The sequence below is a fragment of the Amborella trichopoda genome, chromosome 9, assembly GCF_054954075.1.
Source record: "Amborella trichopoda isolate Santa Cruz 75 chromosome 9, AtrichopodaSantaCruz75HAP2 v2.0, whole genome shotgun sequence".
Lineage (NCBI taxonomy): Eukaryota > Viridiplantae > Streptophyta > Magnoliopsida > Amborellales > Amborellaceae > Amborella > Amborella trichopoda.
This window is the reverse complement of record NC_142344.1, coordinates 48,444,185-48,470,349: the sequence shown is the minus strand read 5'-3', so window position 1 is coordinate 48,470,349 and position 26,165 is coordinate 48,444,185. Positions and strand designations below refer to the sequence as shown.

At 36.0% G+C, this 26,165-nt stretch overlaps 1 protein-coding gene, 1 long non-coding RNA gene and 1 pseudogene across 3 annotated transcripts; 1 reads left to right on the top strand and 2 right to left on the bottom strand.

Moving 5' to 3' along the window:
• Positions 1–1,749: 1,749 nt before the first annotated feature.
• LOC148780586 (uncharacterized) lies at positions 1,750–2,508 on the bottom strand. The gene is made up of 2 exons (XM_088847825.1): positions 1,999–2,508; positions 1,750–1,866 (listed from the first exon to the last, which is right to left on the bottom strand). The coding sequence occupies exons 1-2, from the start codon at positions 2,506–2,508 to the stop codon at positions 1,750–1,752; spliced, it is 627 nt and encodes a 208-aa protein (XP_088703951.1).
• A 2,348-nt stretch (positions 2,509–4,856) lies between these two features.
• Positions 4,857–12,593, bottom strand: LOC148780585 (uncharacterized). Its single transcript, XR_016040190.1, has 2 exons — positions 12,023–12,593; positions 4,857–5,127 (listed from the first exon to the last, which is right to left on the bottom strand). It is a non-coding gene; the product is annotated as an uncharacterized LOC148780585 (long non-coding RNA).
• On the top strand, positions 5,717–18,231 carry LOC18441775 (protein TIC 56, chloroplastic-like; annotated as a pseudogene). The gene is made up of 5 exons (XR_016040189.1): positions 5,717–5,852; positions 8,036–8,237; positions 8,790–9,072; positions 17,469–17,630; positions 17,850–18,231. The product of XR_016040189.1 is annotated as a protein TIC 56, chloroplastic-like (transcript).
• Positions 18,232–26,165: the final 7,934 nt, after the last annotated feature.

Here is a 26,165-nt window from a genome sequence, read left to right as displayed (position 1 = left end):
AATTTATTGGACCTTTTCCTGTACTAGAAGGGTTGACTTTTTGCTGAAAGTAATTACTGCTTATTGTCGGAATGTTGTCATAGGCCTATCGATTACTTATCAAAAGAACAAAAAGCAATTCCCTCCTTCTGATGTTAACCCCTTTCTTCTCTCCCCTCTCTAAGCAAGACTCAATCATTTGGGCCCCCAATTCCTCAGGGAGTTTCAGTGTCTCCTCCTTGTACTCCTTGCCTTCCCTCTACTAAATAAGCTTTGGTCCATAGCTGCCCCCTTAAGGTCCAAACCATTGCTTGGATCCTCCTTCAAGGTAAGGCCCTAACTCTGGACCGGCTTTAGAAGCATGGACTCTCCTTTCCCAATCGGTGCATTTTGTGCCTTCAAGAAGAGGAAACTATCCCCCACCTTTTCCTCCACTGGGAGATGTCTTCCTCTCTTTGGTCTCCTGTCCTAGCCCATATTTTTCCAACTCAATTTTTTCCTCAATTGACATGTCACCACCCCAATTCTTTAGTCAATCAAACAATTCTATGGCATCACCACATGGGGTGTTTAAGCGGATCTAAAGGAGCATTTGATGATGATGCCATGCCATTATCATAAGAGTCATCGCCCTCCTCAACATATTGAGTGTCATCCCTCGTTTCCTCTGAATCTACTTCTTCTTCTTTATCATCCTCTCTTGATGTCATCACCCTCTTCTTCTTCTTCGCCATTGCCTTCCCATGATGGGCCTTCTCCTTCGCCTTCCTTTGGCTTTGAGATTGAGCCCGAGTGGTACGCACAAGGGGCATTGCTGTCCCAACAGTCTCATGAACTTGGCCCCAGTTCAAGCCCTCTCCAGGGAATACCTCATCATCATCGGCATCAATGAGCCACTCGCATGTGTCATGAATATCAACAGCTTCAATAGCCTCTCTTTCATTGCGCTCCAGCTTTCGATGGCGCTCTTGCAACTTTTGGTTTGACTGAACAAAGACTAGGTTATTCAGTCTTTTTGCTTTAGTCTGTTCATCTTCTTTGTATGCACCTAGTAGAAAAAACTTATTTAGTTACTAGCTTACTAAGTACTAAGTATGTATGAAATTAACTATGAAATATTAAGTAAATAATCAAATAATATTGCCATTTCAAAGGTGTTGAAGTTGCGCTCACATCCAGAAGTGTTGGAAGTCAGATTTAGTATTTTCATGGCCATGTGCCTGAAATGAGGGGTGCTTACCCCATGGCCCATCCACCATGCACTTATTTCATGTAAATGTAGTAATTTAGTAAATTAGGTATTTGGGTCATTGAAATTAAATACTCAAATCATAAAATTAAATTGAGGAAGTTCTAAACTTACTTGGAGGGATCTTAGACCTTTACCTGATTGCCACCTCCTTACCTAGAGATCCAATAGCGAGCCTAGACAAATCTATGTACCTCAGGATTTGTGTAAAAATGACAGCGTTGAAGGTAGTACCCTACTAAATGTAGGCGCCTCTCAAGCTGGTAGTTCCATTTTTATTCAATAATCTTCAAAATATCCTCATACTTCTTTTCGTCATGCCCTAAAAATCTCTTGGTTTCTTCCTCTGCATCCTCCATGGCTTTATAGATATATGCCTCATAGCAGGTTGCTTCTCAGCATCAACCATCTTGAGAACCTTTACCAAAGGGTGAAAGCAATATGGGACCTTGTTCCAAAATCTTGATTTCATGATAATATCCATAACAACTTTTCCATCAGCTTTCTTGGACCACTTGGACTTAGTCCAATCCCCGCAGATACAAAGATTGCAAGGACAAGTAGGAGATGGCAAATTTAGCCACCCCAGGCCTCACCATGTCTCTGTTTTCAGTAAACTTCCTCATCATGGCTTCGACCTGACAACATAGAATATCCTAAGTTAAGTAAATTATTATCAATGAATCAATGCATTCAAAATACTCAGAATAAGTATCAAATAACTAAAGAAGCATAATACCATAAACATAGTATATTACTATAGTGTATACCTGAGTGTGATTGTATAAATAAATTGTGACTTTCCTTGCCTTTCGGATGGTTGCCTCGAATGTCTTCTTCTTACCAATGGCCTTAAGCATTAGGTCTATGTAGTGTGCTACACAAGGAGGCCATAAAATATGCGGCCTCTTGTCCATCGATAACCCAGCCGCCATATTAGCTGAATACATATTGATCACAACTTGGACCACATTATCCTCCTCTATTTCCTTTATACACTGGTCAACCAAATTAAAAATGAATTCTGCATCATGGGACTTATCAGAAGCATCAATAAACCTCAAGAATATTATCCCTAATGAACAATTTACCATCAAATTCGTGATGCTTTTGTGCTTTTTATCATTCCAACCATCTGTCATGATTGTGCAACCATATACATACCACACATCCCTGTGGGTCGTCAAATAGTTATTGGTTAGTTCCACGTCTTTTCTATGTATTGGCCCTTTAAGCTCATAAACAAATGGAACCTTCAACCCTGTCCCAAACTGACCCATTTGCTTTCAAGAAGATAGTTTGGAAGCTGCTCAAGTTAGCGGCATTAAAAGATATTCCTGCTTGGAATTTGATATGCCGATGATCTACTCAAATAGGGTCAACTACAGCTTTAAGGGCCACTATAGAAGCTTGAAGTGGGCTTCAACAACTGCACTCTTGATTCATCAAACTACAACCCCTACAACTAAAACTTTCAGTGAACAACTCAATTCATTGGCTTTTGCTTCTTTATGACACCCAGTGAACTACAAAAAGTAAAAGTTGCCTGGGCAACGAAAGGCAAGGCATTCAGTGAACAACTCAGTCTGGTTTTTCAAACTTCCGACATAGCCACTATAGAAGTGAGTAGTGGGCCCGTTCAAGTACCAAAGGCCTCTTTGATTGAAAGGTTACTGACGATCTAAATGCTTTCTGACCTCTCTAAATAGACACATCCCATTGCACTAATCGAGGGGTGTTCGTAGTCGCTATGGGAGTCGAAGACCAAGAAATGAGTAATAGTTATTTATAGTATACTTATACATAATGTTTAAAAAAACAGATCAGTGAGCCGTATCGGTCACACCCGTACCCGTGTCGGATGGGTGGATCGATTCGGAGAATCGGCCGAATTGGCAATTTTGATCCCAAAGGTTTTTCAAAAAATCACTATGATTCTCTACAAAAAGCGTGTTTTTAGTTTCTAAAAGAAATTAGAAGTGGTGCATTATGTACTTTTATTATTTTGTAAAAATAGGTGAAAACTAAAATGATGTTTTTCTGTCTAGATATCTGTATAATTAATTATAATATAGTATTATAATTTTGCATCAAAATAATAAAAAAATATTAAAAAACACTTCCATATAATTAAAAAATATTTTTTAATGTATATAAAATAATTATATTGACATAAATTTAACATAATAAGTTATTAACATAAATAGATAACAATTTCATATAATTATGTTGATTTTTGTAAATTATTATATGTACTTTTTTATAGTTATATGTAATTAAAACTTTAGTTTTGTATATTATAGAAAAGAAATAAATATAATTAATCCCAAAAAAACTAAAAAATATTTGTGTTATAGACCATTTCATTTTATAGATGTCCTTGTGCAAGAGAGCGAGATACAAAGAGATCTGTTTATAGAGCATTTAATTTGTACGTCATTGTATATATGTGAGAGAGAGTCACTATTTATAGACCATTTAATTTATAAATCATTGTATATATATGAGAGAGAGAGAGCGCATGTTATAGACCATTTAATTATATGAGAGAGGGGGGGGAGAGAGAGAGAGAGCGTGCTATTTATGACGGACCGTTTTTAAAAGAGCGGATCATTGATGGTCATTGCATATGAGAGAGAGAGAGAGGGAGGGTTGAAAGAAAAATGGTGGGAGCAAATTACCATATAAAAGGAACCCCCTCCTCTCACATGGCACGTAGTCATGCATGAGGTGACCACATGGCTTAACACATGTGATTGATGTTGTGGGGACCATGAGTGAATAAAAAGCCTGTTGAGCCATTTTATCTTTTTTAATTGGAAAATGGTAAAAAAATTAGGAAAAAAAAGAGAGAATTTCAAAAAAACGTTCAAATCCCTTTTTTTCGTTGGAACTGGGATGGGTTCGACGATACTCGATCCGGATCGGGGCACCAAATTTTATAACACTGCCTATACCAAGCATTCTTCTCTATTTTTAGGTAGATCCAATCTCCTGGTCCATGTGAAAGGAAAAATAATTTAAAGTTCTTTCGGGAAGGGAAGATTAGGAAAATCTTATTGATTGCTGCTTTCTCCATACCTCCGAAAAAGCATGAAAAAAAAAAAAGGTTCGAATGGTACGATTCTTCTATCACCCTAATATGAAAACAACCACCTCCCCACAGGGTAAAGGTCTTCTTCCTCTCTTAAAACTCCTAAAATGGCTTCACTACTTATACATTCATCATGTCTTATTTTCACCTCTTGCTTTTTGTTTTTCACCCCCTCCGTGTGCTTTATCATCTCCATCCTGACCTCAGCAGACACTAGAGTGCATGCCGCCGCATCGCCTCTAATGCCTGCAAAATGCTTCTTCATCCTGTTGATGCCAGAATTATAAGATTTTTTACAATACTGGCACTCTACCCTATCCTTGTCAAGGGGATTTGGACAAGATCTATACTTCAAACCTGCATCACTCCACCTACTTTTTTTTTATAGAAGTTAACTTAAACATTAAATAAAACAATATACATGAGTTTTGTCGATACTGTGAGGCCACCAGGCATGTCCTCAACAGCATCATGGTCCTTGAGAGGAGGACCTGCAGAGACTTACACTACAAAGACTTACACTACAGCAGGGGGGACTTACAACAGGCGGGGCTTATATATATGCCTAATTACAAAAGCGGACAAAATGATAGTTTAGAGTTTTGCCCTATTTGCGCACTATAACAAAAGTAGAGAAAAGAGGACAGCAGAAAAAAGGTTAGGGCTTATAATGATGCCCTTTTACACATATTATAATGATGCCCTTTTACACAAATATCCAAAGATATGTTGCCGAGCCGCTTCTTTAGCGTCTGCGGTTGCGTTTGCGGTTCTTTGAGTGTGCTTCCAAGTGACTTCCAAGTCCCTGCATAAGTGATCGATCTCATCAAATATATGGCCCAAATACCAAGGTGGGTCTCTTTTACCAGAACCCCACCTTATGATGTTTTTGGCGTCTCCTTCAATCTGTAAGATTCTACCCCAAGAATGGTTAAAGAGCTTGATTTCAGTTAGCAAGGTCAAGGCTTCTGCTGTTTGCTAGTCTTTAGTTCCTATGTATTCTGAGTAGGTGAGAAGGAGTTTTAGCCAAATTGCTAGTCTTTAGTTCCCTAGGCACCTTCCCTAAGTTCCACCTAGTGGAGTTTTAGCAATTTGGCTGCCTAAGCGGCTGGGCGGCTGCTTTTTCAAACATTAGTGCTTATAGGCCTATATCTATAGGTTTAGCTCCATTCTATAACAAGAGAAATTTATTTACCCGAAAAAAAAAAAAAGATAGAAATTTCCTAGATATTCTTTGATGAAATGCTATTGCATAGATTGAGACAGAACAACAAACTTTGAAACTTATCATTTCAGGGCCCCATACGTTAGGAGGGTGGTCCAAGCTTGCTTCTGGCTAGAACACCTTGTAAATGATTTTCATGTCCATGTAATCTGCATTTCTGATGGATTTGAACGTTTTCTTTCTTATGTTTAACTAAAACTCCAAGGCTTCAATCTCTTCCTTGGGCATCTCTTGTGTGTCCAGAAGCTAGAAGCTTCTGTCAGTATTAAATGGCCTTTTTGTCAACTCGTGATTTCAAATATCAGGTATGGGGAAGAGGTAGTCTCTAGTATCCACAGTTTTACCTTTGCTTGATTTTCCATGTGTTGTTTGGGGCACATGTTTCAAAATGTGTTCTATATATGCAGTCGTTAGCTGATTGCTCTCTGTTCCTTAGGCACATCCCTTTTTCAACTTGCTGCTTGCATGTGTTTATTGAATTATTCTCCCCTGTTTTCTCTCCTAGCAATAGCCAAATTTCCCACTTTCATGGGAATATTTGACTAATAAAGTATTCTGAAATTCAAATTTGGACTTGCCCATTGAAGTAGGTGGTTTGACATTGTCCAACTTGAAATTTTGATAACCTGGTTGACTAGGAGAGTTACACTAAGTTTGTGTGTAATATCAGCGTCTAACTTCTCCACTCATGGTGTCAGAAGTGTGTTTCTACTTTCAAATAGTGTTTAAAACTAAAAACCCAAACTTTGATTGGGACCCTCTTGGGTCCTGTGCCCAAGTCAGCCAGTTGGACTCAGTGGAATCTATAGATAAACAATGCAATGAAGGCCCAATAATGTAGGACTCTGAGATTCCCAAGTAGGCTGAGATAGTTGTTTCTTGAATTGTTCAAACCTGCTCTCTGTCCTAGCACCTATCGAAACTTTCACTCTCATAGGAGTATTTGACTAATACAAGATTCAAATTTTCAAATTTGCAGTTGCTTGACGAGGAATCAATTCTTGCGAACAAACACCTATTGGGCTAGGTTATTCAGCATTATCCAACCTAAATTGTTTCAAAAAATTTCATCAATCACACGGTTGATGTGGGGAGTCACAGTGACTTTGAATGTAAGTTCAGCTTAGGCAATGGCAAGTAGTTTAGATTTTGGAGCAAATAAAGACACTCTAGATGGTGGAAACATCTGAAAGAGATATACATATGTGAAGAACGTCTATGGCTTTCTTGACTGGTTTGTTCTTATTTCTTTTTTCTTCTATTATTGATGGAAAGGTGGATATGCAAGTGTTAAATGTTACACTGTGTGGCAAGAATGTAAGTGTGTATGGATGCGCAAGATAAACTGATAAACCCTGATAAAGTTGTCTAGAGCATTTATAAGTTGTTTGGTGGCTGCCTACAGAGGTCTATCAACTTATTTCTTCCCAAACGGAATTTTATCTTTGCACTGGCTAATGGCGCTCTAACTTTTCACTTCTCTCGTTCCTTCAACTAACCACCGAAAAAAAGACCTTCTCTCTCTCTCTCTCTCGTTATCTTCATCTCAAATTTTCTGCTACCATTGGCCACGTTTAGCATCAAAGCTGCAGAGGTCATCATTTCCTCCTTGAAAGCATACTTTGCAGAGACGTCTTCAGCTAGAGCCTTTAGGGCATCTAAGACACTGCACAAACCCTCATCTATTTGAGCTTCTGATATCAGAACCTCTGAGAAGTATTTGACAAAAACAATCAGGTGATATTTATTCTTCTTCAAAACAGCTGAACCAGAGCAGCGATGGTTCCCATCAAAGCTCACTGTCTCAGGCTATAGCGGCAAGAAAATTCCAGATGAACATAGTTGTGTCGAAAGCTCTTGGGACCTCAAGGCCACATCTTAGCATAGGCAGAAGCTATCAGTTCTGATTTTCTTCAATGTAATGCTTTGAGTTTCTGCTTTTCTTTGTGTTTTCTCCCAAGTGCTGTGTCCATTAATGGAGAAGTTTGTGCTTTTGTTTTCTCTGCATGTTATGCTTTTTGTTGTGATTTTGGATGATTAATAGTGAACCTTTGAATTTTGGTTTTCTTTTGCTTTTTGCTCTGATTTTGTACCAGTTGCTTGTTTGTCTTTTCTCTGTTCTTTTGCCCTAATCTAGTGGTGGTTTCTTTTGCCATGTTTGCTAATGTCTATCATCTACAATATCTTTCATGGATATTTCTTTGGGGAGTACATCAAAATACTCATAAACTATGAACTATTTAACATTTTAACTATATCATTTGACTTTATTTGAAAATACCCATGAAAAGATACATGATCATGAGTTGGAATAGTTACAAATGTTAAAAATACTCAACAGCCTATCTTTAATGGCTATTTTGATCAGTTTCCCATTTCTTTTTGTAGTGATTCGTGGTGGAACTGCGAATTTTGGTTCTTTTTTTGCCCTTTCTTTCTTTTTTTGATCCTATATTCTAAGTTTGGGATGTTCTTACTTTGCAAATAGTTATCATGAGGAGTGGCAGTTTCTACTACAAGGATCGGTTAGGTCGCACTAGAGGACCATGTGAGCTAATTCAGCGCAAACTTCTTGGCTTGGGCTGCTGGGATAATTGAAAGAAACACTTTCATATGGGGGGAAGACATGGATAAGTGGGCACCAATTGGCATGGTTTATGGCTTGCAACCTGCAATTGCCACATGCGAAGGTTTGGTGACCATTATTTTGTTTTATGATTTTTTTTTTTCAAAAGTTCTGCAGTTGTGACCACTGACAAATGGATTTGTTTGGAAATTGAGTTGATCTTCTATTTTTATGTTTGCATGGGTTGCTTACCATACATGAAGTTTCTTAAATGGTGGAACCCTCTTCTTTTAAAGAGTTCCATACCTGCAATACATTCACAAATCGTAAAGGAAAGTATGTTACCATTCACTGGCCCATGGCATACTTATTGTCCATTGCGTCATCACCATCCAATAAAATGATGCACTGACATGGACAGAAAGAGGGACCCAGCAGAACTGGACATAATCCCAATGGTGGTCTCACTCTTCCATTCCTATTCATCTATCACTTCATTGGACAATGATGTCTCCAGTGTACTATGTTTTGTCGAGTCCATTGGGTTATAGGTGTGCCCATGAAAAAGGAATTTTATACTAGAAATTTGGGTCGAGTTCTTCACTGAGACTGGTTGACTGTATGATATGCTAATCATGCTGTTCTACTTTAAATACTTTTGAATTTCTCTCTGCAGTAAGGCTAGGGGCTGCTGCAACAGCTGCCCTTCATAAAATGGGGAAAGGTATACTTCCCTGGGTTCCCCTTAAGGGATTCGAGAAGAAGTCCTACAAGCAGCTTCAAGATGAAGCCATTGAGATCAAGAGGCGCGATCTTGCTGTTCTTGAAGCCAATGGAGGGGTATGGCCTGGTGAAAGAATTCCCAGTCATGCCATGTTTCTTTGGGCCAGTGGATCTGAGCTCACCACTATATTGGAAGAAGACCATATGCCAAACAAATTTATCCCAAAAGATCTCAGGTATGCTTCTTTTGTATTGGGCCTTTGTTTGGTTGTACTAAATCTATGTTGGAATGAGAAAGAGGATTTTTTTCCTTTTTGAGAAATAAAGGAAAAGAGTTTCCATAGTATGCTGCATTTACTCTGATTGACATGGACTGCTCAATGCCCAAGTATTATTCATAACACTTTAATATTGCAACATTTGTATCCTGAATGATTCCCTCCAGACAGGAGCATGTCGACCTTATACTTCCATTTTTTTTTATAATTAACTGTATTTTATTGATTGGAAGAATTTTGATTTACAAATTGCTATTTAACAATACAAAAAAAAGTAATTCTTGTGGAAAATGGAAAAAATAGTTATGGACAAAGAGCACAAAGCAGAAAGGGGTAGGGCTCATCTAGTTACAGAAGTGACTATAGCCTATTTAAACACTCCTTGTCTAGCTAGAGAATCTGCCAATTGTTTGCTAGTTTTGGAAAGAGATGCTCAAGTCTGAAATAGTTTCTATTATCTCCACAAAGATATCATGAAACTGCGTAAGGCAGTGAGAAAGGCCTTTGTTGGATCTGATAAGTGATAATGTTATCAAACTAAACTTAGACTTTCGCACCCAAATTCATCAAACCATCTGGGTGAAGGAGGCAGATCACTTCATTATCTTAGTCTTTGTCATTTTTTGACAATGCCCTAAACCAAGATTCCTCCTGAGGTTATTTTAATGTCCATTAAAAAGCATGATTTCTGAAGGATCAGTCTTGGCGTCATTCTAACGGATGCAGGTTATGGCTGTACAAATGATGGCAGCTTTTATTCCTGCTTTTTCACCATCAAGCAGATCTACCAAGGAATCATCCTTTTTACTGCAATTCATTTTTTCAACTGGTTTACATTTTGTCAACCATAGTTATCAATATTTACAATGATTTCACATGCCAAAGAAGATCGTTTTCATTTTCCATTAGTTAATGCAATGAATAATTTATAGAAGAAATCAAATGACTGAATTTTTGATAAAAAATAACGGTGAAAGCTTAGAAAGCAAGGTTTTTAGCTCTATGATTTAACCTAGAATCTTAAAACAAGTAATATTCAACTCTGCTTCTAAAATTATATGCCAGCCCCTCTTTATAGTAACACCTTAACCCCCAAGAATCCTTATCCATATAATTAGAACTTCTAATTTAAAAGAAGTTCGTAATGACACTTTTACTGCTAACAAAATAAATAATTGCATAAGGATTAGTTTCTTTTTTCCCAGAATTTCGCTGAAATCCTAGAAACTAAAAAAGCCTAAAATCAAAATCCCTAAAAAACTTAACAACCCTACAAATAAACTCCAAAAAGATCCCAAACTACATCTGTAAAATTTAATAGAAAAATTAAAAATATGAGGCAACTTGTCCTGCATCAGTTTCCCTTGGTTGGAGAAAACTCATCCTCAAGTTTTGAAATAGCCTAAAATGAATCATGCTTCAAAACCACTTTTTTTCATTCTTCTTCTTTATTAGTTCAAAGATTATTTATGGTAGGAAAAAATCCTTTATAAACCCATCGTGATATGTGTATTAAGAGTACTTGCATTGAAAATCCCATTGGAAGCTTTAAAACTCTATTTGTGGACTTTTAGAGGCTTTTTCTTGACAAATGTGGCTGGCAAAACTGGTGTAGATGGTTAGACCTTATTTAGCTGAGTCCCAAATCCATTAAGTACCAATGATAGCGATTCTGAGCCACGAGCGAAAAGTTATACTCTATTGAAGGTACAATGATCAAAATCAGCTCATATACTGCCTGAATCTTCGCAACTTCAATAATTAGGTTTCTTGTAGTTCTCCACATTTTCCTTCTTGTCTTCACCATCCTCAATAGCTACTTCCGTTCTCTCTGAATCTAGGGCCATGATTATTGGGTTGGATCCACTACATTTCGTCTAAGCCACTCCTATTCCGATGCCTCCCCCTTTTTTCTCTTCTCGTATCTTTTTTCTATCTATATCTCCTTTAGCTCTCTAAGCATACCCTTTCTTTAAATCCTCTCTATCTAACTATTCCTTCATCTGTCTAACTCCTCTCATTCTTGCTACGCCCTCTATCTAACTCCTTTCTCTCTCTAACTCTCTCTTAGTATGCCCTTTGTCTCTCTTGTAGTGCCCTTTCACTCCCTTTATCCTTTATCAAACCTATGCCCCTCTCTCTCTCTACTTCCCTTCTTTCTATAACCATGCCCTTTCCTTCTCACGCTCCTCTCTCTGATACTTCCCTTTCTCTCTCTAAGTCCTTTCTCTATCTAAGTGTGTCCTCTCTCTTTATATCCTCTCTAATTGTTGCCGTTTTTTCTAACTGCATTCTCTCTCTAAATGTGCCATTTCTTTCTCTAACCACGTCCTCTCTCTTTAAGTCCTCTCTTTGTAATCGTGCCCTTTGTCTCTCTAACTTTGTTCTCTTTCTAAATGTGGCAGTAGTCCCTCTAACCTTGCCTCTCTCTCTCTCTCTCTCTCTCTCTCGCTCTCTCTCTCTTTGAAGCCATGAATGTGAAGATTTGTTAGATCCTGTGAAGCTTGATCTCTGTATTTGAGAACTTCAAGACAATTTATCAAACAAGTATTTCAGACTTTCCAGATATCAACCAGCTTCTAGGAAACTAGGAGTTCCACATTCCAGGGAAACCCCAACTTCCAGTTATGAAATGTGCTGTAAGGTTTCCTGTTTCTAACTCCATCACCATGCCATCATCTTCTTCACCAATGGTTTTCTCATTCACCTCGCTATTCAAGGTCTCTTCATCGTTTTCAGATTCTAATATATCCTCACCATGTCCAACATAAAGGGTCCCAATTTCCTCAACCTCTTTGCAAAGGCTCATTTAAAATCGGATCACCCACAAGAGCTTGTTTTTCAACATAGATTGAATGCAACTACATGATTAAAGAAGGCGACTTGAACTAAAAATTGGAGGACATACCTGCTATCAAAGTTTCCTTATGTGGCTCTGAATCGAAGATGCAATCTTCTTGTTCTTCCTCATTAAGATGGGTTTGAATAGGCACTTGTCATGAGTAAGATCTTCGTGTCCCTTGGTTGGGAAGCTAAGCTTCGTCCTTTCCATAGTTTACAGAAAGAATTCTCACCCACAGACTAAATTGTAGGATTCATATCCGATTTTGTCTTGAATGACTAAATGTTGATAAGAATGGGTTGGATGCACCTTGTGCATTAAAGCTTCGAAACCTTCTTCACTTTGAATGTTTGTGACGTATTTAACATGCCATTTCCTCGATTTCTCCTTTTTATATCATTGAACTCCTTTCATCTAACTTTTGTGCCACCACGGTCACGAATTCAACCTCCTCTAGCAGCTGTCACACGAACTTGTAGTGGATCCTCGGTGATGTGCCTACTCTGATACTAACTAAGGCAGTGGAGAATTCACAAAAAGAAATTGAAGATCTGAAAATTCGATTTAAAATAATGGTGGAAGCTTAGAGGCCAGGCTTCTTAGCTCTCTTGTTCACTCTCAAAACAAATAATTTTAACTCTGCTTCTAAAGTCTTATACCATCCCCTATTAATGTACCCTATTTATGGACCTCAACAACCTAGTTGTAATACAATAGAACTTTTAATTAAGACAAAAATTCTATGACACTTTTACCCTTGATAAAATAAATAATTGCATGACTCTAGTTACTTTCCAAATTGCCTCTATCATACTAAAAGCTAAAAAACTGAAATCCCTAAAAAATTTAAAAGCCCTAATATTAAAACCTAAAGAAATCCCAAAATACTTCACTAAAATTTAATAGAAGTAAATTAAAGAATACGAGGCATCATGTTTGACATCACGCAAGAGTGTACACTCTGCTTATGAAACAAAAGGAGCACTCTTATTGCTTTTCCAATTTTTTGGTTATTTTAGGGTTGACATGGTTGATCTATGTATTTGTCAGTGGTTGGTTCCTATAGTTTCAGTTTTCTTGTTGATTAACTTAGTTTTAGAGCTTGATATTTCAGATTAATGGTCAAAACATTTGTGTTCCTCATATATATGGAAAACACTTTCCAACACCTATAGGCGAAGTGAATAGTGTTTTCGCCCCCGCAACGGACACAATTGGTCCATTGCCGTTATACGTGAAAAATCGACCGCCACGGTCCTACTATGTCTGTGGTAGTACCGTAACAGACAATATATGTCCGTGGTAGTACCGTAACAGACAATGTATGTCCGTGGTAGTACCGTAACAGACAATGTATGTCCGCGTGGCGGTCGATTTTTCCCCACTGTCCCAAACAATAGGACAGTGACGATCCTATAGGCGAAAATACTGTTCATTTTCACCTATAGGTGTTCTGTAGGGCTTTCCCCTATATATATATATATATATATATGAGTAAACCTTCCAATAACTGGGCAGCTATAATGAGTAGTAATAATATAGGTGGAATCCCAGCCGTCAGATCTTTATATTGTGCACCATATAAAAATATAAAAAAATTATTTTCTATAATTTAAAATGACCAAATTACCCCCATCATTTTTCAAGGGTATGTCGGTCATTTTATATTTTGAGAAATGTTTTTTATATATTTTTTAATTTTGTGCTCTATTTTTTAGTACACACGTCTAAAATTTCATTATGATCTAATTTCTGAAAAACATATTAAAATTCATATAGTGATATGTATTTTGAACTACATGATGAAAATTTGATGGCTGAGATTCCACCTATATTACTATTCATTATAGCTGCGCAGCTATTGTTAGCTTTTTCCTATATATATATATATATATATATATATATATATATTGGATTGCAATAACTATTTGGTAATAGATATAGTAATTAAAAAATAAATACACTCGTAAGATTAGGATATCAGAAGTAAAAGAAGCCTTGAAGATGATGAAGATAGGAAAGGATTTAGGACCAGATGGTATTGCGATAGAAGTTTGGAAGTGCATGGGAGAGATTGGCATTTACTGGCTGATCATTTTGTTCAATAAGGTGTTGAAAACAAAGAAACTACTAGACAAATGGAGGAAAAACATTGTGGTACCTATTTTCAAGAGCAAATGAGGCATATAGAATTATGTGAACTATCGAGAGATCAAACTTATGCGCCATACGATGAAGCTGTGGGATAGAATGATGGAGCGACAATAAGGCATGAAACGAATGTATCAGAAAACCAATTCGGTTTTATGTCAGGGAGGTCAACTATTGAGGCTATTTTCCTACTTAGGCAACTTATTGAGAAGTTTAGGGCGAAGGACAAAGACCTCCACATAATCTTTATTGATTTAGAAAAATCTTACATTATAGTATCTCGAGATTTAATTTGGTGGGTGTTGGAAAAGAAAGGAGTCTCTTGAACTATATCGACTTGGTGAGAGATATGAACGAGGGAGCACTAACTAGTGTGTGGATAACTAGTGGAGGAAAGTGAGTTTTCAATGACAATAGGTTTACCTCAGGGGTCAGCATTGAGCCCATACCTCTTTGTCTTAGATATGGACGACTTAACTAGGCACCTGCAAGATGAGGTACTGTGGTGTATGTTGTGCGACTTGGTTTTGATCGATGAGACCTGAAGCAGCATCAACACAAAGTTAGAACTTTGGAGGGATGCTCTAGAATTTAAAGGCTACAAGATGAGGTACTGTGATGTATGTTTTTCGATATGGTTTTGATCAATGAGACTTGAAGCGGCGTCAACACAAAGTTAGAACTTTGGAGGGATGCTTTAGAATTTAAAAGTTTAAAATTTAGTCGGACTAAGACAAAGTATGTGGAATGGAAGTTTAATAATAACAGGAGCATAGACGAGGAAGTAGTTAAGATTGATGGTCGAGAAATACCAAAAAGAGCGCACTTTCAATATCTCGGGGTTATAATCCAGGAAAATAGGGGGATTGAGGAAGATGTCGTATGTAGAATTAGAATTGGGTGGGCAAAGTGGAAATGTGCACTCAGAGTGTTATGTGATTGCCACATATCAATGAAGCTGAAGGGGAAGTTCTATAGGAGAGCTGTGAGACCACCTTTGCTTTATAGGGCGGAATGTTGGGCTGTCAAGTAACAACATATCCATAGGATGAGTGTAGTTGAGATGGATGAGTGGCAATACAATAAGGGATAGAGTTCGAAATGAATACATTAGGGAGAACTTAGGTGTTGCTCAAATAGGCAATAAGATGAGAGAAAGTAGATTTAGTTAGGTTGGTCGTGTGCAGTTCATACCCATTACAACACCTATTAGGAGGTGTGAATGTTGTTTGCGAAAGCTTTACACCAGATGGGTTGATTTTTGGCAAATAAAATACGAGAAAAATAGAACTAGCAACAAGTAAGCAACAAGCAAGAAAATAAAGCAAGAACAAAATAATAGGAAAAAAAAAACACCATAATTTATGTGGTTTGTCACAGATGTGACTACACCACTGGCGAAAATGATCAATGTTTTTTCACTAATTCAAAGAAAAAAAAATTACAAGGTACTTACTTTAGTGAATCAGAGACACAAAACTCAAATCTCCCACCAAGTCTTTTTCTCTCTACAATTTTCTCTCTCTAAACACCCAAAAGTTTTCCTCTATCTATTTGGCACTTTTTTTCTCTACAAAGCACTCAAAATAAAGTGAAAAATGAACCCAAAGGGACACCTACATGGTGATCCCGTATTTTTTTCTTTTGTTTTTCTATTTAGAATACAACTTAAATATAGAATAGAGAAACACCCAAAAAATATATACGTGAAGGTCCATACTTTTCCTAACTTTATGGAAAATTAGCTTTATCCTTATCATTTATGGATCCAAAAGCTTATCCGAACCTAAATAGGACTCACCCAAACTCCTGTAATTCGGTTAATAACAATCCCAAATTATAGGAATCCCAAAAATAAAGGAAACAATATATTACACAAGATTTTTCTAACGTCAGGGTAGGTCTAGATCCAAATCCAGACCAGGAAAAGGTAATATTCGTTGTTATTGATACAAGAAAAAAGGGCATATCAAGAAGGATTGTCAGAAACACAATTCACCCAACTTTCGATCTCTGTGTGCTCCAAGCCCAAAATTTTCTTTGCTGAACATAAATCTTTGATCTCAAATTATCTAGCAAGCTGAGTCTTCAATTTAGTGATTTCATCTCAAATTCTCTGACAATCCTTCTTGATATGCCCATTTTTCTTGTAGTAATAACAATGAATATTACATTTTCTTGATCTGGATTTGGATCTGGACTTGTCCTGACATTAGATAATTTTGTATAATATTTGGTTTTCTTTATTTTTGAGATTCCTATTAATATGAGATTGTTATTAACTGAATTATAGGAGTTGATTTGGGTGAGTCCTATTTAGGTTAGGATAGGCTTTTAGGTCCATAGTTGATAAGATAAACTTTTCCATAAAGTTAGGAAAAGTATGGATCATCACTATCTACTTTTTGGGGGTTTCTCTATTCTATGTTTAAGTAGTACTCTAAAGAGAGAAACATAAGAAAAAGTAGGGGGCCATCACGTGGGTATTTTTTTGGGTTTATTTTTCTCTTTATTTTGGTTGTTTTGTAGATAGAAAAAGTGCCAGAAAGATAGAGGAACACTTTTGGGTGTTTAGAGAGAGAAGAGTACTTGGTGGGAGATTGAGTTTTGTGTCGCCGGTTCTTTCAAGTAAGTGTCTTGTAATTATTTTTTTTTGAATTAGTGGAAAAATATCGACTATCTTTGCCCATAGATGTAGTCACGTCTGTGTCGAAGTACGTAAAAATTTGTTTTTTTTTTTTCTTGTTATTTCCTTTTTATTTGGTACCAGATCTATTTTTATCGTACTTTATTTGCTAAAAATCAACCCGTCGGGTTTAGAGCTTTCGCATACAAAAAGAAGTTGGTTCAAGTGGAAGGCTCAAAAAGGGCAAAAGGTAAACCAAAAAGGACGTGATTAGAAGTAGTGAGAAAATATATGGAGACTTATTTGGGTCATGATTGGAAGTAGTGAGAAAAGATATGAGGACTTATGACCTTACTGAAGATATAATTTTTGATAGAGCAGAATGGCGGACCATGATTCATATAGCCGACCCCAAATAATTGGGAAAAGGCTTTGAAAATGATGATGATATCCATTTGGTGATGTATGCTTTTCTCACTTTCACAGCTTAATTTTTCAGATAAATGGGTTGTGATGGCATTTATTGTTCCTCATATTTTTGGATTCCTATATCCATTTGCAGATATTCACTTTCACAGATTTCTCATTGAAGGCTTCTTTACAGTCTTCAGCCTTGAACAGATTACACACCGTTAAAATATATTATCATTGGAAGTTTGCATGCTTTGTGTCAGTTACTTTCGAAAATTTTAATCACCATGCAAAATGTCATTACTGACTGATTGTTTGTCTCAGGAAACGTTTGCAAGAGATAATCCCTGGATTGAGGTCTGGGAGGTTCTTAGTATAGAGCAAGCTATGGACCAGATCACTTATGATGGAGGGTGGTATCGCGAGCCATTAGGTTCCTACACTACAGGTCCTCCATACATTAGGCATTGGAACAGAGACGTGAAGGTAACACTATTCTTTCCTTCTCATCACATGACTTTCTATTAACCATGAGGTTCTATCCTATATATTCTTAACTAAAATTTTGTTATTGAGTATTCTTTTACTCATTATACATAGAAGAAATCATCGACTCGTGCACTTGAGATTTCAGAAAGGCAATGGTATGAATTATGAGCTCTCTTGATGAGAATGATTTATGGTGATTTTGATTTGTTTATGCAGAGAATGTTTAGGCTTTTGCACAACCTCACCAATATAGTTTACCAAAAGCTTGATCGTGTAATCCCTGGATTCAAAGTGATCATGGATAGGGTTCAGCAAGATGTGAATGAAAAGGACAAAAGGCGTGAGGAAAGGCAATCTCAGAAGAAACCGGGATTTGAGGAAATTATCGAGAAAGGTATATCAGACGATCCAATTTCATAACGGTCTTTTATTTTTCACATTTTTGTAAAGAGGACTTGTGGTGTTCACGCTTGAATTCTTGCTGTTCACTTTATCCTCTGTTTTTCATGGTCGAGCCGTTTGTATATTATGCAAGTTAACCTTCCTGCTTATTTCTGTTGAATAGTGGAAAAAAGTGAAATTACCGGATTCCTCACAATACATGGCTCCTGTTATCCCAAATAGATGTAGTCAAATTCCTAAAATGGATTCAAGTTAACATATGGCTATGATTTTCTACAATTAAAAGCTGATTTGGACCCAATATACTACTGAGTTTGTGAAAAGTTGGACCCAATATACTACTGAGTTTGTTAAAAGTTATCCATGGCTAATCAGAGTTTGGACCCCTTGTCTGTGAGATTACGTGTGGGTTCCCTCACAAGTTTAAGGATGAACATTGTCGAGCATGCGCTCCTTCGGACTGAGCTCTAACAAATTGGTATTTTCCGAGGTTTAATAACAGTTTTTGACAAACAATACTAGAGCTTCATACAGTCTCTCCTCGGTTGAAACCATTGTTCGCAAAATCACTAGATTTAATCACTAATTGCTCGGTTAGATCGGAACTGGCCAGGCGGGCTCCGGATTTGGACGGTTAGGGTGATCAATCGGTATTTTAAAAAAAAAATTTCAAAAAAATATATATAAATTCTCAAAATAAGGAATTTGATTTGGAATACATTTTTAAATATTCTTTATATTATGGTAAAGATTAAAAATTGTTTTTGTCATTAATACTCATCCTTATATTTTCTCTTCTTTTTTAGAAAATTTAAAAAATAGCCAAGGGAAAATATAAAATGGGTAAATTTTTTTTTTTTCATTAATTTTCAACTTCATTTGAATGTGCTTTATTTTAATCATTCTTTATATGCTTTTTATATTTTAATATTTTTTTATTTGTATCCTTTTTTTTTTTTTTCCAACACTTTTTTGACCGCCCGGGACTTGCCCGGTTAGAGCGGTTGAATCGACCGGTTTATTGGTTAAGCCGGTTGAATTGCTTCCAAGCTCATGTCCGTTTAACCGTTCTGGTTCGATTTTACGAACACGGGTTGAAATCGTGTGTGTAGAGTCTAAAGGGACTATCTTCGTAGAGAAAATTTGGAGCATATGTAGTAGGAAATATCTTCCATAGTAACTCTTTTCATTTCCTTGAATTGTTATACAAGGATTCTTTACAAAGAGACCATTTACCTTTAGAAAAAGTTTAGAAAAAGTTTATATAAGGTTGTAACCTTAAAATGTAGAATTATAGATGCACTTCAAAAATCTATCGGAAAGGGTTGTTTTAATGTTGAAAAACCCTCCAATTAATCATCTCAACATCGGGATGAAAAAAAAAATTTGCGTCTAAGAAAATTTTCAAAACTTTTGTATGTTTTATAGATCTACTTGATTTTAACCATTTTTAGAGTTTAAAATTTTATAATTAGATATGAAAATACATTTTCAGATAATCATAAAAAATAATGCCAAAATTAAATGTTATGATAAAATTTAGAGGTACGCTTTAATAGGATTATTTAAAATTGTAATTTTATATAAACTACACTTTTTACCTTTTGTACAAGGAAGTCACAATTATTTTCACTCATTAAATGTCAAATCGAATGGTTTTGGGTGAGTCACGAAATCCGAAAAATATTTTTGAAAACATTATATATAATCAATGACACTCTTACAACTACCTATTTTGAAATCTAATGAATTGATGATTGTGAACCCTAAACTCCAATTATTAGCCTCGACATTTGAAAGATTTCAAGAGTGTGAGATAGTAATTATGATATTTTAATTGGATCATAACAGGCATCGATTCTGAAGTACTTACAGAGCATAAGATTAGAAAAACAAAAAAAAACTAAAAAAATAGAGAATAGCGTTTTAGAGCTTTCTTTGGGGTACGAAACCATCGTAGGATTATATGCCCATATATTCTTTAGCTAATCACCATAGCAACATCACACAATGCATCCGCAAAGGCCAGACCCACTGAGTCCTTCCATGTAGCATCTTGATTATCTTCTAAGCCTTTTTTTTCCGGAGAATGTCACTAATTTCTCATTAGATTCCTAAGTACAACAGAAGGATCAATAAAATGAGAAATTAAATCTATGATTGTGTTCCTGGTATATGTCCTCCTCTTCATTTGCCACCACCTTATATGCAGGCCCACATGAAACATGCATTCTACCCTATAGGTCCGTTTGGTTCACATGAAATAGTTTGACGGAAAAATGTTTATTGAAAAATATTTACATATACAAAGAGTCTAGAGGGAATTAATTACTTAAGCCTGGTTTTTACAATGTTTGGTAAACATACTTGAAAACAGGCAAAGAGACAAAACACAAGGACAAACAAACAAGCATCTATAAAAAGGTTGCAAGGATGCTTAGGAATTTTGAGATAGTTTATACAAGATAGTTTTTTTATATAAAAAATTTGAGATAGTTTATCCTTATAAAAACTTTGGAATGGGATTCTCTTTCTAGAAATTTTGAGATGTTTCTCTCTCTAAGACTTAAAATTTGATATAATTTTTATCTAAATATTTCAAAGTGCCTTTTCTATCTAAAATTTGAAATTTGAGATAGTTTCTCTCTTTAAAATTTTGATATAATTTATTTTCCTAAAACTTAAGATAGTTTCTCTCTCTAAAACTTAAATTTGAGAAAGTTTCTCTCTAAAAATTTTCAGATAGCTTCTCTCTCTTAAAATTTTAAATTTGAGATATCCACTCTCTCTAAAAACTTTGAGGTAGTTTCTCTCTCTAAAAAATTTAAGATAATTTCTCTTTAAATTTTTTGAAATAGTTTCTCTCTCTAAAATTTTAAAGATAGTTTCTATCTCTAAAACTTGGAATTTGATAAAATTTCTCTTTCTAAAATTTTTGATAAATTCTCTCTCTAAAACTTAAAATTTGAGATAAAATTTTGAGCTAGTTCCTCTTTTTAAAACTTAAATTTTAGAATAGTTTAATGTAGGTCTAATAGAAGAAGAACCATACATGTGTATCCTCTATTTTCATATGAAAAAAAATTCCAGGGATTATTTTACGACCCTGAATATCTTAGATATGAAACTAATAAAACCTTTACTTCCAAGACTATGCTCATTTTTGGTAATTTATAGCACATTTGGTTCGCATGAAAATATTTTTCAAAAAATATTTTACATGAAAAAATTCTTTCTTGTGGTTAAGTGTGGGAATATTTTTACATCAATTAGTTGCTAATTGGTGTGAAAAGATGCACTAATTGGTATGAAAATATTATCACACTTAATCACATGAGATAATTTTTTATGTAAAAATGTTTTATAGAAAATATTTTCATACAAACCAAACTTGCAGAGAATAACCGTCAACAATAACCTATGACCTCAAATGCTCAGCTTTCCTCGGATCTAATCCTCCTTGGCTATAATTAAACCACATGGACCCGAGAAGGTTTTGTATGCGGAATCTCTAAACTCAATGGGTTGATTTTGACAAATAAAGTATGAGAAAAAATAATTAAAAAAAAAAAAAAACAAGCAACAAAAATAAAGCAGGAAATAAATAACAAAAAAAGAACATCAGGATTTATGTGGTTTATCACGGATGTGACTGCATCCACAGGTATGGTAAACTGAAATCCACTATACCAATAAAAATTAAATCAAAGATTTTGGAATAAACCTCTACAAAAACTCAAATCGAGCAAACCCTTTTTTAAACCACTCTCCATTCCTCTCTTTACTTCTAGTAACCATCATCAACAACACTAGATAGAGATGCGAGAGCAACGAAAAATTGCTTTTTTTCTCTAACTAAAAGGAGAAATAACCCAAAATCTTTATGAGAACCATTTCTCTATAAAAAACCAACTTCTTACTGTGCAGGAGTCTTCAGGAGATACCATCAATGTTTCTCTTCATAGGAAGCTCTTTTCTCTAAGAGGAAATTGCATCTTATGTACAGGAGGTCTTGCCCCCCTCTCTCTCTGGAGGAACCACCATTCCTTTATGGTGACCCAAATAGGGTAGACAAATTCTTTGCACTTTCATCTCATGTATATAGGATTATGAGTCTATATTAAATAGAAAACTTTTTATAGATTTTACTTATATCTCAAAAGACCAAGAGATATATCCAAGAATCTTAATCCTTTTTTAATTTATATTTCTTTTAGGAAACTAATCAATATTATTCTCAATCCTACATAATATGGGAATATCTCAATCTCATATAATATGGATCAATCTCAATCAATCCCATAAAATTTGAGATTTCTTTATGTAGGTGATTTTGGATAGCATCAAATCCGACAATCTCCACCTTGATATCAAAATAAGATGCTCACTTTGCTAACATCCATCGGATAGCTTCACAAATTATTTTTCTTTTACTAAATAAATTTCTTCATCATTCTTGCTAAAAAATAGTGTTTCCATCAAATTTCTCCACTTCGAACCTTGCATTCGAAACCTTTATTGTATTACCAAAAACCTTAAACCATGGCTCTGATACCACTTATAGTGCTTTGATACCACTTGTTATATGCGGAAGCTCTAAACCCGATGGGTTGATTTTTTTGGCAAATAAAGTACGAGAGAAAAAGATCGACAAAAAAAAAAAAAAAAGCAACAAGCAACAAAAATAAAGCATGAAATAAATAACACAAAAAGAGCACTAAGATTTACGTAGTTCGTCACATATGTAACTACATCCACGGGTCCGGCAAACTAAAATCCACTATACCAATGAAAGTTTTATCAAAAATTTTGAAACAAACCTCGACAAAAACCCAAGTAGAGCAAAAACCACTATCCCTTCTTTCTCTTTACTTCTAGTAACCATTATCGACAACACCAATGAGAAATTAATTTTTTCTCTAACTAAAAGAGGAAACAATCCAAAATTTTTATGAGAACCAATTCTCTACAAAAAACCAACATCTCCCTCTGCAGGAATCTTCAGAAGACACCATCAATGTTTCTCTTCATAGGAATATCTCTTCTCTAAGAGGAAATTGTAACTTATGCACAGGAGGCTTTGCCCTCTTCTCTCTAGATGAACCATCATTCCCATATGATGACCCAAATAAGACACACAAACTCTCTGTACTTTTATCATATATATATGTATATATATATATATATTAAAATTCCATCCTAAATAAAAATAGATCTCAAAAAACCACTACATTCATTTCTCATAGTCAACCAATTCATTGTGATGTCCATTCTCCCCATTTGCTTACAAAGAAAACACACATTTACTACGATATGTTTCCTCTTTTTAAGAGAATATGCAGTAAGTTCTTATATAAGTTCAAAAGTCACAAAAGTGCCTGCACTTTATGTGGAACGGGTTCATTTTCAAATTTTAACAACTTCCGTCGTACACCATCTATCTATCACGTAGATAAATTTTTTTTTCGAAAACTCACCATCTGATTGAGCTTCCAAGATTGTTTTGTTGTCCCAATTAGACTGAAATAAAAGTTTTATATTACTTGCATCAACTTGGCAAATTGGGAGAGCACTATGCCTGGGAGCCTATTGTATCTACAATATGAATCCCATGATATATTTAGCTCACATCCGGATATTATATAACTAATATTCAGGTATTGATTTTCTAATCTTAAAAATAAATAGAAAAACTGAACTTATAGATTCAGTCAACAATTTATAATGCCCAAACAGACTTTTATCTCCTCTTCCAACTAGGATCCTTACATATCTTTCCAAGAAAGGTTAGCAGTGATGTGCTATACCATGTTGGCCTTCGTACTTGCCAACAAGTCAGAATTGTGGCCCCTCTCAAACCTTGATTCCTCAAAATATTTTCCTTAGAAACAATTGCTGGGAAAACAAATTTATAGTTATTAATATATTTCAGACATATGATGGTAGAAAAGCAATCCAACACAAATTTATAGTTGTTAATATGTTTCAGACAAATGATGGTAGAAAAGCACTAACCTGAATGTTTGCGTGAAAATATTTTTTGAAAAACAATTTCATATGAAAAAATTCTCTCATGCAGTAAAGTGTGGGATTATTTTTACATCAATTAGTTGCCAATTGGTGTGAAAAGATGCACTAAGATTAATTGGTATGAAAATACTCTCACACTTAACTGCATGAGAGAATTTTTATGTGCAAATGTTTTCTAGAAAATATTTTCACCTAAACCAAATGTGCCAAGACCTGTGTTTAAAAGCATTTGTTAAGAACAAAACATAGGCGTAAATTCATTCTTTCATACACCAAATATAAGAAATGGAGTTGTATGCGATACCAACTCTTTTTTTTTGGTACAAGGAAGTCATAGTCATTTCTTGCAGTCATATATCGAATTGGTCGGTTAAAAGTGAGCAAAAAAATACAAGAAATTCATTTAAACTTACACCGATAAATAGCCTAATTTTACATTTAATTACTAAAGATGTTTGTAATCTTCTTGCCCAAGTAGTAACCTTTTTCATTAGAAAATAAACTTTAAAAGTAAAAGAGAAAGAAGGTATCTAATGCTTCAACCAAATTGGGCACAAGTTAAAATGATTATGATAAAAAGCAAGAACCTGTACACGACAAAACCCCAAGAGTAGGTGCCTCTCTCAATATATAAAATAAAGTGGCAAGCTGGCTAGACGGTTGAGATTCTCCCACTTATGTTGTTTTTTTCTAAAACTATTTCCCACTCAAATATAATAGTTATAATAATGGAAGAAAGGAGCCCACGTGGGCCTTGCTACTCATCCAAGAGACATTTTCTGGTCGAATGTGTTCCTTAGGTACAACCTCTACAAAGAGTAATGGAGGAAGGTACCCTCGCTCTCTCATACTTTTAAAGAAATTTCGAGTCCCACCACCTCAAGTCCCCTGTAAATTGCACACATGCTCTCCTCTTCATTGACTAATCTCAACTCTCTCTCTCATATGGCTCGCTTTGTACCCATCTTGGCTATGTCTCTCCTTGCTCTTCTGCTCCTTTTTGAGTTCGGGTCAGGACTAGAACCGCAAGCGGTATCCATCTACAACCATCAAAACCCAACTCTGGGGTTGGAAATGGGCCGGGTGGCCCGACCCTATCGGCTTGGCCCTAAAAAACTAGGGCTTGGACCATGAAAGAAAAGCTGAAGCTGGGCTAGGGCCAGGCAACCATGGCATGAGAGCAGGACCGGCCGGCCAGGCCTGGTCCCCTCCCAATAGGCAAGGGGTGGGGTCAAGGCCTTTTTGGCCTTATCAAGGGCCCGGCCAGGCCTGGGCCTGCCCTATGGGGACTAAAGCCCAGAGCGGCCCTATGGGGACTAGAGCCCAAGGCGGCCCTGCCCAGGCCCAGGCCTAGGCCCGGCCTGTTACAATCCCTACCCAATTCTTCTTTGTGCCTTCTAAACATGGAGGTTTCCTCCTCCTATCAAATCTATCATCATCACATATCAAATGGCTTATAATAGAAAGAGATTTATCAAAACTTGAGGATCTAAAGTCTGATGGTCCTATGTTTTTATATGTTTTGTAGGTGACCGAAGGCGCCCTCCCCAAAGGCACCATGGGTAATAATGCTACTATTTCTTGATGAACTAATAACTAAACCACTATTTCCTAATTTATTTCAATGTTTCTAAGCAGTTTTGTGTCTCTTCTTTTGTAGATTGTGGAAAAGCATGCACCGGCAGGTGCAGATTATCGTCGAGGCCACACCTGTGCAAGAGGGCTTGTGGGACATGTTGTGCAAGGTGTAGCTGTGTGCCTTCGGGGACCGATGGAAATGCAAAAATGTGCCCATGTTACTATAACATGAAGACTCATGGCAACAAACCCAAGTGCTCTTAAGCCTTAACAGAGTGCTTCTAGTTGCCACTAAACATGGGCTTCCCTTTCTTGTCTCTTCATTCACTAGACAGGCCAGTCTATCTATGTACTTGTGAGTTGATTTAGAAGGTTCATACTGTAGAAATAAGAGTTCTCCTCCCTCTAGCTTTAGAGGGAGATGTTTCCATGTAGCATCGTTCAATACAGAATGTTGTTTGCAACTAATTCTCAAAGAATCGGGGAAATTCATTTCCACTAGAAAGGGGGATAAAAACATTC

Bases quoted from the DNA above. Each gene is read 5' to 3' on its own strand.
- LOC148780586 (XM_088847825.1), bottom strand. From the start codon at position 2,508: ATGGGTCAGTTTGGGACAGGGTTGAAGGTTCCATTTGTTTATGAGCTT. The intron at 1,867-1,998 runs GTATACACTATA...CTATGTTGTCAG, and splicing joins ATTTATACAATCACACTCAG to GTCGAAGCCATGATGAGGAA.